The sequence below is a fragment of the Chrysochloris asiatica genome, unplaced genomic scaffold (genome assembly GCF_000296735.1).
Source record: "Chrysochloris asiatica unplaced genomic scaffold, ChrAsi1.0 scaffold00075, whole genome shotgun sequence".
In the NCBI taxonomy this organism is placed as follows: Eukaryota; Metazoa; Chordata; class Mammalia; order Afrosoricida; family Chrysochloridae; genus Chrysochloris; species Chrysochloris asiatica.
Genome location: NW_006408593.1, coordinates 13827673 through 13839692, shown reverse-complemented (window position 1 = coordinate 13839692; position 12020 = coordinate 13827673). Strand labels below are relative to the sequence as shown.

At 42.2% G+C, this 12020-nt stretch overlaps 1 protein-coding gene across 1 annotated transcript in view; it reads left to right on the top strand.

Moving 5' to 3' along the window:
• The window catches only part of AGBL2 (ATP/GTP binding protein-like 2), a 49135-nt gene that overhangs the window by 17373 nt on the left and 19742 nt on the right, over window positions 1–12020 (top strand). Inside the window, exons 7-10 of the mRNA XM_006865105.1 lie at window positions 541–694; window positions 5246–6028; window positions 7351–7507; window positions 10130–10256. Coding sequence (XP_006865167.1) covers window positions 541–694; window positions 5246–6028; window positions 7351–7507; window positions 10130–10256 — 1221 coding nt within the window. The remainder of the gene's footprint in view (window positions 1–540; window positions 695–5245; window positions 6029–7350; window positions 7508–10129; window positions 10257–12020) is intronic.

The following is a 12020-nucleotide window of genomic DNA, read 5'->3' as shown; positions in this document are numbered from 1 at the left end:
ACCTGAGGGGCTCATCTTCCAGCTATATCTGACAATATTCTAGTGTCTGCATCATGTGTCAGTATTCAACATCCTGGAGCTGACAGTGTTCCACTGCTATTCATAAAGTTTTCAGTGACGAAAGAATCCAAGTAGCCTGTCTCTCCTTCTTCCTAGTTTGTCTTTGTCTGGAAACTCAGCTGAAACCTGTCCACCGTGAAAGTTGTACTTTTCTATTTTTTTGTGTCCTACTTTATCATTTTTTAATTAGTGAATTTTTGTATCTCCTTTTTTTTTTTTTTTTTGCCAACATCCTTTTAAATTCAGATTTGAGTACAACCTGTATCTGAATGCCAGCAGTTTCAGCTCAGCAAAAGGCAATAGTCAGATGTCAAAAAACTACATTGTTGCAAATGAAAAGTCTCAGCCAAGACCCCTGAGAATTTGAATACTCATTTGCATTAACCTAGAATCACGCTTAGCTCCTGGAAGAGCTCAGTAACTGTCAGATGCGTGGAGTCTGAGTGGCACCGCGCCTGACTCTGTCTCTCTTCTCTGCAGTGCCCACTGAAGGTTCCTATTTCACCAGCTCCAGAGTGGGAGGTAAACGAGGAATCATCAAGGAACTTGCTGTCACGTTGCAAGGACCAGAAGATAACACCCTGCTGTTTGAATCAAGGTTTGAGAGTGGGAACCTACAGAAAGCTGTCAGAGTGTGAGTAGCAAAGAGGATTGTCCCAAAGAGATGGTGATGGAAGGAGTGCCACACTAGGATTCTAAAAGAAATTAGTGCTCACTGCTCATTTAAAAGAGAACTTGAACTTTTTATGGTATGCATTTTATTTGAGCACTAATTTCTTTTAATAATGTATATATATTTTAAATTGTTGTTGTTGTGTGCCGTCAAGAGACCCTGTATAGGGTTTCTGAGGAGCGGCTGGTGACTTTGAACTGATGACCTTGCAGTGCAAACTGACCTTGGGCCAAGTGCTTATCTTATGGTGCCACACCAGTGCTCATTTAAAATATGTAACATAAAAAACTCAAGTCCTATAATTATTACTTCCCTGATAACAATGACTGTTAACAGTTTGGCATATACATCACTTTCTTTATGTGTGTATATGTGCAATGTCTACTTTCTTTACGTGTGTGTATGTGTGAAGTCCTGGTGTGGGTCTGTAGGGTAAGCACTGGACTGTTAACCACAAGGTTGGTGATTCAAACCCACCAGCCGCTCCTTGGAAACAGGATATTTATGTGTCAGAACCAACTCAATGACACTTAACAACAGCAACAATATGTGTTAATATGTAGAAATGATACATCTTTAAAAATATGAATAGGCTAGTATGACACCTATTGTTTTACAAATTGCTTTTTTCTACTTAATAAACTTTCGGTCTTTTTCTGTCAGGACCCCGGAACTGCCCCTTGGTTGTCAGTTGTGCCTGTTAGGCTGTTGGAGGGAAATGCCCAGCCCTCAGCTGATGGGAAACTGAGATGTTTAAAATTTTCTGCTTTAGTGAACTAATAAAATTTATACCCATAGGCATTTATATTTTTAGGTATTTGTGACATTGTGGGCTAAGTTCCTAGAAATAAAATTGTTGAGTCAAAGGGTTTTAGAGCATTTTAAGGATTGCTTGTTGTTGTTGTTAAGTGCTGTTGAGTTAGTTCAGTCTCATGCGACCCTGTATAGGATTTCCGAGGAGTATCTGGTGGATTTGAACTGCTTACCTTGTGGTTTACAGTTCAGTGCAGATCCTACAACATTACACCGGAAGTCCTAATGAGCTATCAGTTCCTGTGAATAGAATATGGGTACCTTTTTTCCAGTACTGGAATACCGATCAGTTGTTATTAGGTGCTATTGAATCAGTACCAAGTTGTAGCGACCCTATGCACAACAGAACGAAATGCTGCCCAATCCTGGACCAACCTCACAATCGTTGCTACGCTTGAGCCCATTGATGTTGCTACTGTGCCAATCCATCTCATTGGGGCTCTTCCTATTTTTCTCCTTCCCTCCATCTTACCAATGATATCCTTCTCCAGTGACTAGTCCCTCTTGATAATATGTCTGAAGTATGAAAAACCAAGTCTGGACATCCTGGCTTCTAAGGAACACTCTGGCTTCCAACACATCAATTTGTTCTATTGGCAGTCCATGGTACTTTCAGTATTCTCCTCCAACACCATAAGTCAATCTCATCAATTCTTCTATGGTCTTTCTTATTCACTATCCACCTTTTGCATGCTTATGAGGTTATTGAAAATACCATGGCTTGGATCAGGCACTGATCAGTTAGAGGGGGGAAATAGGATCTTGGTTTAGGTGGGGTTTTTTTTTTTTTTGATTTATATATATTTTTTCTTTTTCTTAGTTTTTTTGGTGTGAATTAAGTGATAGTTTACATGGGAGAACATGAGCTTTACATTCATCAAATCGTATTCCATTTCATTGTAAAGATTACAATCCCCTCCATGCATCATCAAACAACCAAAGGGTACTTTTACATTGGACTATGACTGTTCTTTTACTTGAAAAATATTTTTACTTCTACTTTAAATATAAAGCTTGAGAATGTTATAAATGTTTGGCAGTCAGAAGCAGTCTCTGAAATAATTTGTTGCTACTTTTTCTGTATCATATGCCTTTTATGTCATAGTACATAGAAAGAAAACATTTATAAAAGGTGGAGATCTACAGAACAAGTTTTATTAACATTCCCTTCCTTATTCTTCTCTGTCCTTAGTCACTTCCAGAGACTGAAGGATTTAGTACACCTTTATATTCACTTGGAGATCAGGCAACTGGATTTTTAGAGCATCAGAAATTATGGTTAACTGAAAATTATTTTTCAGTTATTAGAAATCAGTCCAAAATTTAGTATTCTTTTCTGTGTCCATAAATATAATATGAAAATAATTTAATTATTAATAATTGAGTAACTTAAATGAATTGAATAATTAATGCTATTTATTCTCAATATTAGCATTTACTGAGCTCTGGTAGTGTAGTGGTTACGAATCGGGCTGCTAATCTTCACAATCGGCAGTTTGAAACTACCCAGCTGTTCCGCGGGAGAAGGCTTTCTGCTCCCGTAAAGATTTACAGCCTTGGAAACTCTGTACAGGGTCGCTATGAGTCAGAACTGTCTCCATGGCACACAACAACAACCTTAACTGTAGGCAGAAAGTTTTAGATTTATCTAAGTAAATACTTCAGATATACCCAGAATTTCAAATGTGGTAGTGTTTTGTTTTACTTCATTCATTTTTTCTGATATTTAGTTTGTATTTTATTTATTCATGTGCATGAGTATCTTCTTCAAGTTCTTTCTACTTCTTTTAAGGCAACTCCATCCCAGAGATACCCCCTCACGTTCACTTGATGGACAGATAAAATAATACTAGAGACTTGGGACTTCCTCCAGCAATGATTATCTCCTGCACAGAGCCAGCAGCCCACACGGCTCTGGCCCCACTGCTGTTTAGAGGAGTCAGAGGAACATATTCAAATGGTTACAGACACTCTAGAGAGAGAACCAAGAAACTCCCAGAGTTTCCAGCATACATTTTGTTTAATATTATTATTATTGCTGTGAACTGAGTGATAGTTTACATGGGAGAACATTGGCTTTACACCATCGTTTCATTGCAATGATTACAGTCTCCTCCATCATTCAATAGTATTTTCTTTCATTCCCTCTGTTTTTTTAGGGTGGGATGTATACAAAAACACTCAGGAATATATAATAATTTAAACAACCAAAGGGCACATTCTGCAAGCCTGCCTCCTGGCCTCGAGTACTCAGTCTTTCTCTCTCCATGAGTCTAGAGTCCTCAGCTGCTCCCTCTCTCCATGTCCTCATTTCTGTCTCCATCTCTGGTGTTGCTGCTTCTCTGGACAGGGTCCCACATTCCACTCATGCTCTTCTCCCTTAATGGTCCTAGGGTCCTCTGTTTCTGGACTATAAGATGAACTACTCCCTATTTTGTTCAAAACTTCTACCTTTACAGTTGTGACAGTTGCAATTAGTCATGATAACAATTACTCACTGTTGAATCATAACAATCTTATCCCAATCTCTTTTTACCAGACCCATCTAGACAAGATGAAAACTATTCAGTGGGGACTCTATATTCCCTCACACACTCTTAAACTAAACTCCCTCTTGAAAACTTGTAGGCCAGTCACTTCATGCCTCTATGACCACCCCACCCCCCATTTTAGTTAGCCAGTATCTAAGTTGCCCGTCCCTATCTACCCCTATACAGAGGGAATAAGATTGATACTTAATGTGAAGATTCCTTCTTTCTTAGTTGGTATATTGAGCTACTACATCCATAAGTATAGGTCAAGTTCATCAAATTGTAGCAATTTACACTTGTTTCCTTTATCAAAATTAATTTTTTTATCTTCCTCTAGTCGAGTTCTCATTATCAAGCCATCAAGGCTAGGACAAATGGGTACTATCTGCAAGTTTGGACATTCTTGTGCATCTCCCCTCACTTCATATCAGCTGGATGCTTCACTCTCAGCTCTAGCCCTTGGTGGCTATGTCCTTGTCCATAGGCTCAGATGTCCCCAGGTCTTTGGACCAACCAGCCTTTCCTCTTCTCTCTCTCATCTCCAGGTCAACAGGAGTCTATGGAATGTAGTTGAACTCAGCCCAGTTCTTCATTACTGCCTTTCCACCTTTTCCACTCACCAGTAGATCAATGTGGTTGCCAGCAAGCTACATGCCTGCTCATGTGTTCCCTTTGAGTTTCAGTCTTGGAGAGGGGTTTGTCCTGAAGGAACTTGATTGCTTGCCTTGATGCTTTCCTGACCAATAACTTGCTTGTTCTTGTAGTAGCCAGTCATACTGCCATTTTTATTTTGTTTTGTTTTTCCCTGCTGAGTTTTCTTTGAAGATGTGTCTTCTGTTACTCTATCTGTTCCAGGATGGTCTGCTTGTCCTTTCTAGTGGGAATGTCCCACCTTAGAAGGTTCTGGATGGGTCCAGCATACATTTTTGGAGGTCTTCCTGTCCCACTTCAAATAACCTTTCCTAAGTTCATGATAACCTAATATGTGGGTTGAAGAACTGGGGTACATTAGAAAATATATCTTTGATTATTTGATATCACAGGTTTTTCTGTAGTGATAAAACTGATATTTACCAGGGAGAAACAATATTTTCCTGGCTTTTTTTGTTTGTTTTTTTTGAGAGGTATGTCACATTACAGAAATGTTCATCCATTTTCTCCATTCCAGAGACACCTATGAGTATGAGCTGACCCTTCAAACTGATCTCTACACAAACAAACACACTCAGTGGTTTTATTTCCGAGTTCAAAACACCAGAAAGGATGTCACCTACCGATTCACCATTGTCAACTTGCTGAAGCCCAAGAGCCTTTACACAGCAGGGATGAAGCCACTTATGTATTCCCAACTGGACGCCAGCACCCACAACATTGGCTGGAGGAGAGAGGGAAACGAAATCAGGTACTATAAGAACAGTACAGAGGACAAGCAGCAGCCCTTCTACTGTCTCACGTGGACCATCCAGTTCCCACACGACCAAGATACTTGTTTCTTTGCACACTTCTACCCATACACGTACACGGATTTGCAGTACTACCTCCTGTCCGTGGCGAACAACCCTGTGCAGTCCCAGTACTGCAAGTTACGTACTTTGTGCAGGAGCCTTGCAGGGAACACCGTCTACTTGCTCACCATCACCAACCCATCCCGAAACCCCCAAGAGGCAGCTGCAAAGAAAGCTGTGGTCTTCAGTGCGAGAGTCCACCCCGGGGAAAGCAACGGCTCCTGGATTATGAAAGGCTTTTTGGACTTCATCCTTAGCAGCTCCCCCGATGCCCAGCTCCTCAGAGATATCTTTGTCTTTAAGGTGGTACCCATGTTAAATCCAGATGGCGTGATTGTGGGAAATTACCGGTGCTCACTGGCTGGCAGGGACTTGAACAGGCATTATAAGACCATTCTGAAGGAGTCTTTTCCTTGCGTCTGGCACACCAGGAACATGATAAAGAGGTGAGCGCCTTTCTCTGTTGAGCACCACAGACCCACAGACCGGTACGACATCATGGGGTACTGAGCCTGCTCCCAGTGTGGCAGAAATGAGGGAGGGCCTTGGAGAGAGCTTTTCCCATTCTCTACAAGCCACATGGGTTCATTAATTTTTAAACTTCTACCCCAAGCTTATCTTTGGGTTGAAACTGGGTGTGTAACTTTTTCAGCTTGTCAAGTCATTTCCCTGATAAGTGAACGGATTTAACGGGCCAGTTCAGAGATCAGGCCAGTTCACAGGTCCTCATTCCTCTTCATGCGCTCGCTGGGAAATTAGTATAGTCAGTATTCCCACTTGGCACAGATTAAACACAGAGCAATTAAATGACTTGCCCAAGGACATTCGGCTAGTAATGACAGATGTTTGGACACAGGCTGCTGGCTGACTTCAGAATCTGAACTGGCTATCACTGTCTTTTATTGCCTCTCACAAGTAAAGACACGTAGTAAATTTCAGTTGCTGTGTGAAAGCAGTTGGACGCTGTGCTATACTGGAGCGCCCACCTTGAAGAAGCTTCCATTTCACTGGCAATGAAAATAGTGGCCTATTGGGATGTGGGAGCACGTGCCTTCTCACCATGTCTGTGGGAGAGGTGGAAGCAGGGCTGGGCTGGTGGGCAAAGTGACCAAGTGGCCAAGAGCATGTGGGAGAACACGTGTTTAGGAGAGGAACAGGCCTGGGTTTGAGGCCTGACTCTGTGACTTTGATCAAGTGATTTATCCTCTGTGAGCGTCATCTTCCTCATCTGTAGAATGGGTCTAATAACCTGCCTTGTGTGCTTACTGTGAGGATTAATGAACTAATCCGTGCCACCTACTTCTCACAATACCCAGCACCTTGTAAGTGTGCAGCATTGGTGACTATATTGTTAGGATTCTTGAGACTACAGCAGGTGGTCAGGGGACAAAGAAGAGCTCAGGGAATTGACCCTGTGAAGTGGATTTGACAGGCCAGAGACCCCAGATGAGAAGACATTGCAGAAGGGACATTAGCATATGACCCAGGCCTCAGAGGTGGGGAGGTGCTGCCCTGTAGCAGATCAGGTGGCATGGACAGTTGAAACCAGGGCGTAGGAAGAGAAAATAGTGTCTGGAAAGGGAAGGGTGTTCAGTCTAATGCAAAAAAATATTAAAGGCCATTGGGAGTTGAAATTTTCTCAGGAGGAGAGTTATCAACAGCCATACTGAAGGAAGAGATGCCAAGAGATTCTTGGACTATTCTTGATTATTCACATGCAGTTGAATATCCGTTGAGTCCTTTGTTTGCCTCCATTCTCCCCCAATAGACTTCTTGAAGAAAGGGAGGTTCTGTTGTATTGTGATTTCCATGGTCACAGCCGTAAGAATAATATCTTCTTGTATGGCTGTAATAACAATGATCGCAAGTACTGGCTTCATGAGCGAGTCTTTCCTTTAATGTTGAGCAAAAATGCACCGGATAAGGTAAGCACATAAGGTACTTGACTAAGCGCCCTGCTTCCTATACTTACGATTTGATTTGCTACCTTGTCTGTCTTTTTATTATTTTGGTTGAATACAGTGAAAGCTATGAGAGCTGGAACTCCCCCTCCCCCTCAACCCCCCCCAGATCTTGCCAAGTTTCTGCCTTTGTTAGGGTGCCATATTGCCACTTTCTTATCATTCATTTTAGTGGGAAATATTTGATTTTTCCTTCTCTTAGCGGTTTCTGCCTTACTTAGTTTCTAACTTTCAAAATTTTACTGTTCCAGAAACTTGGACTTGTAGAATTTATGAAGGTATAGCTTTAAAAATGACACTGATAACTAGATAAGGACAATGTAGTCTATCCACATAATGAAGTGTATTCTGCAGAAACAAGGAATGACACACGCATGACCGCATATTCTGCGATGCCATTTCTATGAACTGTCCACGACAGGCAAGTTTACAGAGACTTCTTGGAAGTAGATTAGTGACTTCCTAGGGCTGCTGGGGCAGAGTCCTGGTGTAGCGCTGCAGGATAATGTGCTGGACTGCAAGGTCAGTTTGAACCACAAGGTCACAAGCCACTCCTCGGAAACCCTATACTGGATCACTATGGATCGGAGCTGACTTGATGGCACTTAACAACAACAACAACAACACAGCTGTTGGGTGCAGCGTGAATTGGGGAGTGACTAATATGGGAATGGAGTCCTGGTGTGGCGCTGTGGGTTACTGCGCCAGACGGCAAAGCCGTTTGAACTGCAAGGTCAGCGGTTCAAGCTCACCAGCTGCTCCTCGGAAACCCTATACAGGGTCGCTATGGGTCAGAATTGACTTGACGGTACTTAACAACAACTATGGGAACAAGTTTCTTTTTGGGTCAATGAAAGTCTAGATTGAGGTGATCGTTATATAACTCTGGGATCTATTTAAACCATTGACTTGGGGATTTTTCATGGGTGAATTTTACGAATATATTTCGTTAGAGATCTGTGAATATATTTCATTAGAGATGGTTTTGTTTTTTGTTTAGTTTTTTTAAAGCTCCTGACACAAAGAGAAACTCCCATTTGAGTTGGCACTCAGCTTTAATCTTGCAGTTGCAGTATGTTATAAGGGGAAAGAGACCCCAATTTCTATCATATAAATATTTACAGACTCGTTACTAAGACAAAAACCAACATAGATCACCTGGGTGGGGGAAATCAGACACCATGATGAGTTTACAAAGTCTCCACCTTTTATAGGGCAGAGAGAACAAAGGAATTTCCTCCCACAACCATGCCTGACAGCAGCAGCCATGTGCCACATAAACAAAGCAGAGGGGACTATTGTAGATAGGAAAGTTTACAGTCCTGAGGTTTTCAGGTTATGACATAGAGAACAGGCATTAAGGATGTGTCTAGGAATGTTCCTGTGAGGGCTGGCTGGGGGAATTGGCCCGAAACCGACTTGTAAATACACTCTGCTTCTACCTCTGGCTGTTCAGCTGTCAGAAGTACATGAGGTACTCAAGAAAGCTTGGCATCTGAACACTTGAAAAAACCTAGACACAAAATGGAATGAAGCTCTGCTAGGCTGGAGTTGTTCATAGACAAAAAACCATCCGATTTCATGCTTTACATAAAGGATTGGAAGGAAAACAAAAGGCCCCACCGAAAAGCTGACACTATGCGAGCTAACAACTGTGAGGTATTAGAAGGCTAATGAGAACAACTTAAAATGTTGAATGATGTTGAATGAGTTTCAGCCTTGTGACAGTTGGGCACATATGGAGTACCGGCATTGACTTAGAAGTTGATTCTTGATATCTTAAAATTGATATTCCAACTCATAACAACCCTGTACAGGGTTTCCAAGGCTGTATATCTTTATGGGAACAGACTGCCTCATCTTTCTCCCGCGGAACAGCTGGTAGTTTCAAACTGCTGACTGTGAAATTAGCAGCCCTATTCATAACCACTACGCTACCAGACATCTTAAAATAGATCCATAAAATGTAACTGTGATTAGAAAGGGGAAGTGAAGGGTTAGAAAAGAATTTAAATAGTAATGCAAATTTTATCACATGAAAGTGTTGTTCTTGTGAAGTGCCATTGAGTCAGTTCTGGCCCATAGCAACCCTGTATAGGGTTTCCGAGGAGCAGCTGGTGGGCTTGAACCACCGACCTTGTGTTTCAAACCGACTTTGCAGTCCAGTGCATTAACCCACAGCACCACACCAGGACTCCACATAAAAGTATACGGAGCAAATGTTTAGTGAGGGACTTCTGGTCTGTAAAAGGGACTTGGATGGACTCTTCACCCTTCCTCCTGCCTTCTTTCTTGCATTCCTCTCGTCCTTAGTATTTTATGGAACATACTTTAGGAAATAATATATAGACACCAAGTGTTAATATTACATATGATCATCCCCACAAACAATTTAATAAAAAACTGTGTACTTACGGCTAGAAAAAAAAAAGTCTTATTTACAAGTTGAGGAACCAAGATATGTTTTGAATTAACTGTAGACTTTGGAACAACCCAGGGAGCTATTCTAGTATCATGTTCATGAATCTTTGGTATCTCACACTTGCCCACTTGTGATTAACAGAGGATTTGGGTCTCTCTCTCTAGTTCTCTTTTCATAGTTGTAATTTTAAGGTCCAAAAGTGCAAAGAAGGAACAGGACGGGTTGTGATGTGGCGGATGGGAATCCTAAACAGCTACACTATGGAGTCTACCTTTGGCGGATCCACCCTCGGTAAGCTCTTCTTCAGGTGTCATAGGCCAGCATGGCGAGGGGAAGGCAGGAAAAGCACTGGGGAGATGAAATGCTTTTGAATGCTGGGGAAGTAACTGACCTAGTGGATGTCTGCTCTGTGACTTATGCTAAAATTGAGTACCTGAAATATGAATGGGGAATGCAACAATACTGGATGGGGTGGGATAGCATAATGGTTGATGTTGTTAAGTACCACGGTGTTGATTCTGACTCATAGCCACCCTGTATAGGGTTTTCAAGGACTGGCTAGTTAGTTTGAACTGCAAACTCTGTGATCCTACAGTGTGCCACATCAGGACCTTGTTGTTGATAGGGCTCTGGAATCACTTGGGAATAGGGCAAATCTGGGTTCAAAGTTAAGCTCTATTTCCAAGCTGTGTGAGCCTGGGTAAGTTACTTCACCTCTTCCGACCTCGTTTTCCGTTACCTGGCAATTGTAATAGTACCTGCATTATAAGTACAGATCTGTTGTTAGGTGCCATCAAGCCAGTCCCAACTCATAGTGACCCTATGCACAACAGAACAAAACTCGCTCTAGTCCTACACCATCCTCATGTTGCTGTTAGCTTGAGCCCATAGTTGCCACTCTGCCAGTCCACTTTGTCACTTTACCCTCTTTTTCACTTTACCTGATGTCTGACTTCCGGGCACTGATCCCTCCTGATAATATATCTGAAGTATGAAAGACAAAGTTTCACCATCCTGGCTTTTACTAGCATTCTGATTGTCCTTCTTCCGACACAGATTTGTTTGTTCTGGCTGTCCGTGGTGCTTTTAGTATTCTCCAACACCATAATTCAAGTGCATCAATTCTTCTCAAGTCTTTTTTATTCAAATTCCAATTTACACCTACCTCCCCATCCACAGTTTTATCTTTGGATTCAGTTATATGTGGTCAACTGCAGTCCAGAAATATTTAAATACATTTAAAGTGTACATTGTTCTGAGCCGGGTGTTCTAAGACCTCACACCATCCTGCTCTGTCCTAAAGCCAGTTTCCTCCTCCTCCACTTGGTACAAGCCTTGAAAACACCATTGGGTGAGTGCTGGTCTGTGCCTTGCCAGTATCCAAGGAGTTAAAACTGTCCATCCCAGGCACCTGGTACCTGTGGGTATGTATGTATAGGAAAGCACATAGTATACATAGAGTTCTGTACTATATGCAGGTTCAGTATCCACTGGGGGTCTTGGAACATATTCCCCACAGATAAAGGGAGAACTGTCCGATTTAATGGGATGGGTGGTGGTGTTAGGTGCTGTCGAGTTGATTTCAACTCACAGCAACCCCAAGTGACAGAGTAAAACGGGCCCATAGGATTCTCTAGTCTGTAATCTTCCTGGGGTGGCGTTGTAGGATAAGCACTAGATTGCTAACTGCAAGGTTGGTATTTCAAACCCACCAGCTGCTCCTCAGAAACCCTATATAGGGTCTCTATGAGTCAGAACTGGCATTGAACAACAGTGATCTTTACAGGTAAGCATATCACAGATCATTCTCCTACAGAACTGCTGGGTGGCTTCAAAATGCCAACCTTTTAGTTAGTGGCTGAGCACCTAACCATTGTGCTCAGGACTCCTTATGGAAGGGGTGTTGTTGTTTGGTGCCTTATAGCAACCCTGTGTACAACAGAAGGCGACACTGCCCAGTCCTGCTCCATCCTCACAGTTGTTTTGTTTGAATGCATTGTTGCTGCCACTGTGTCAGTCCATCTTGTTGAGGGTCTTCCTCTATTTCACTGACCC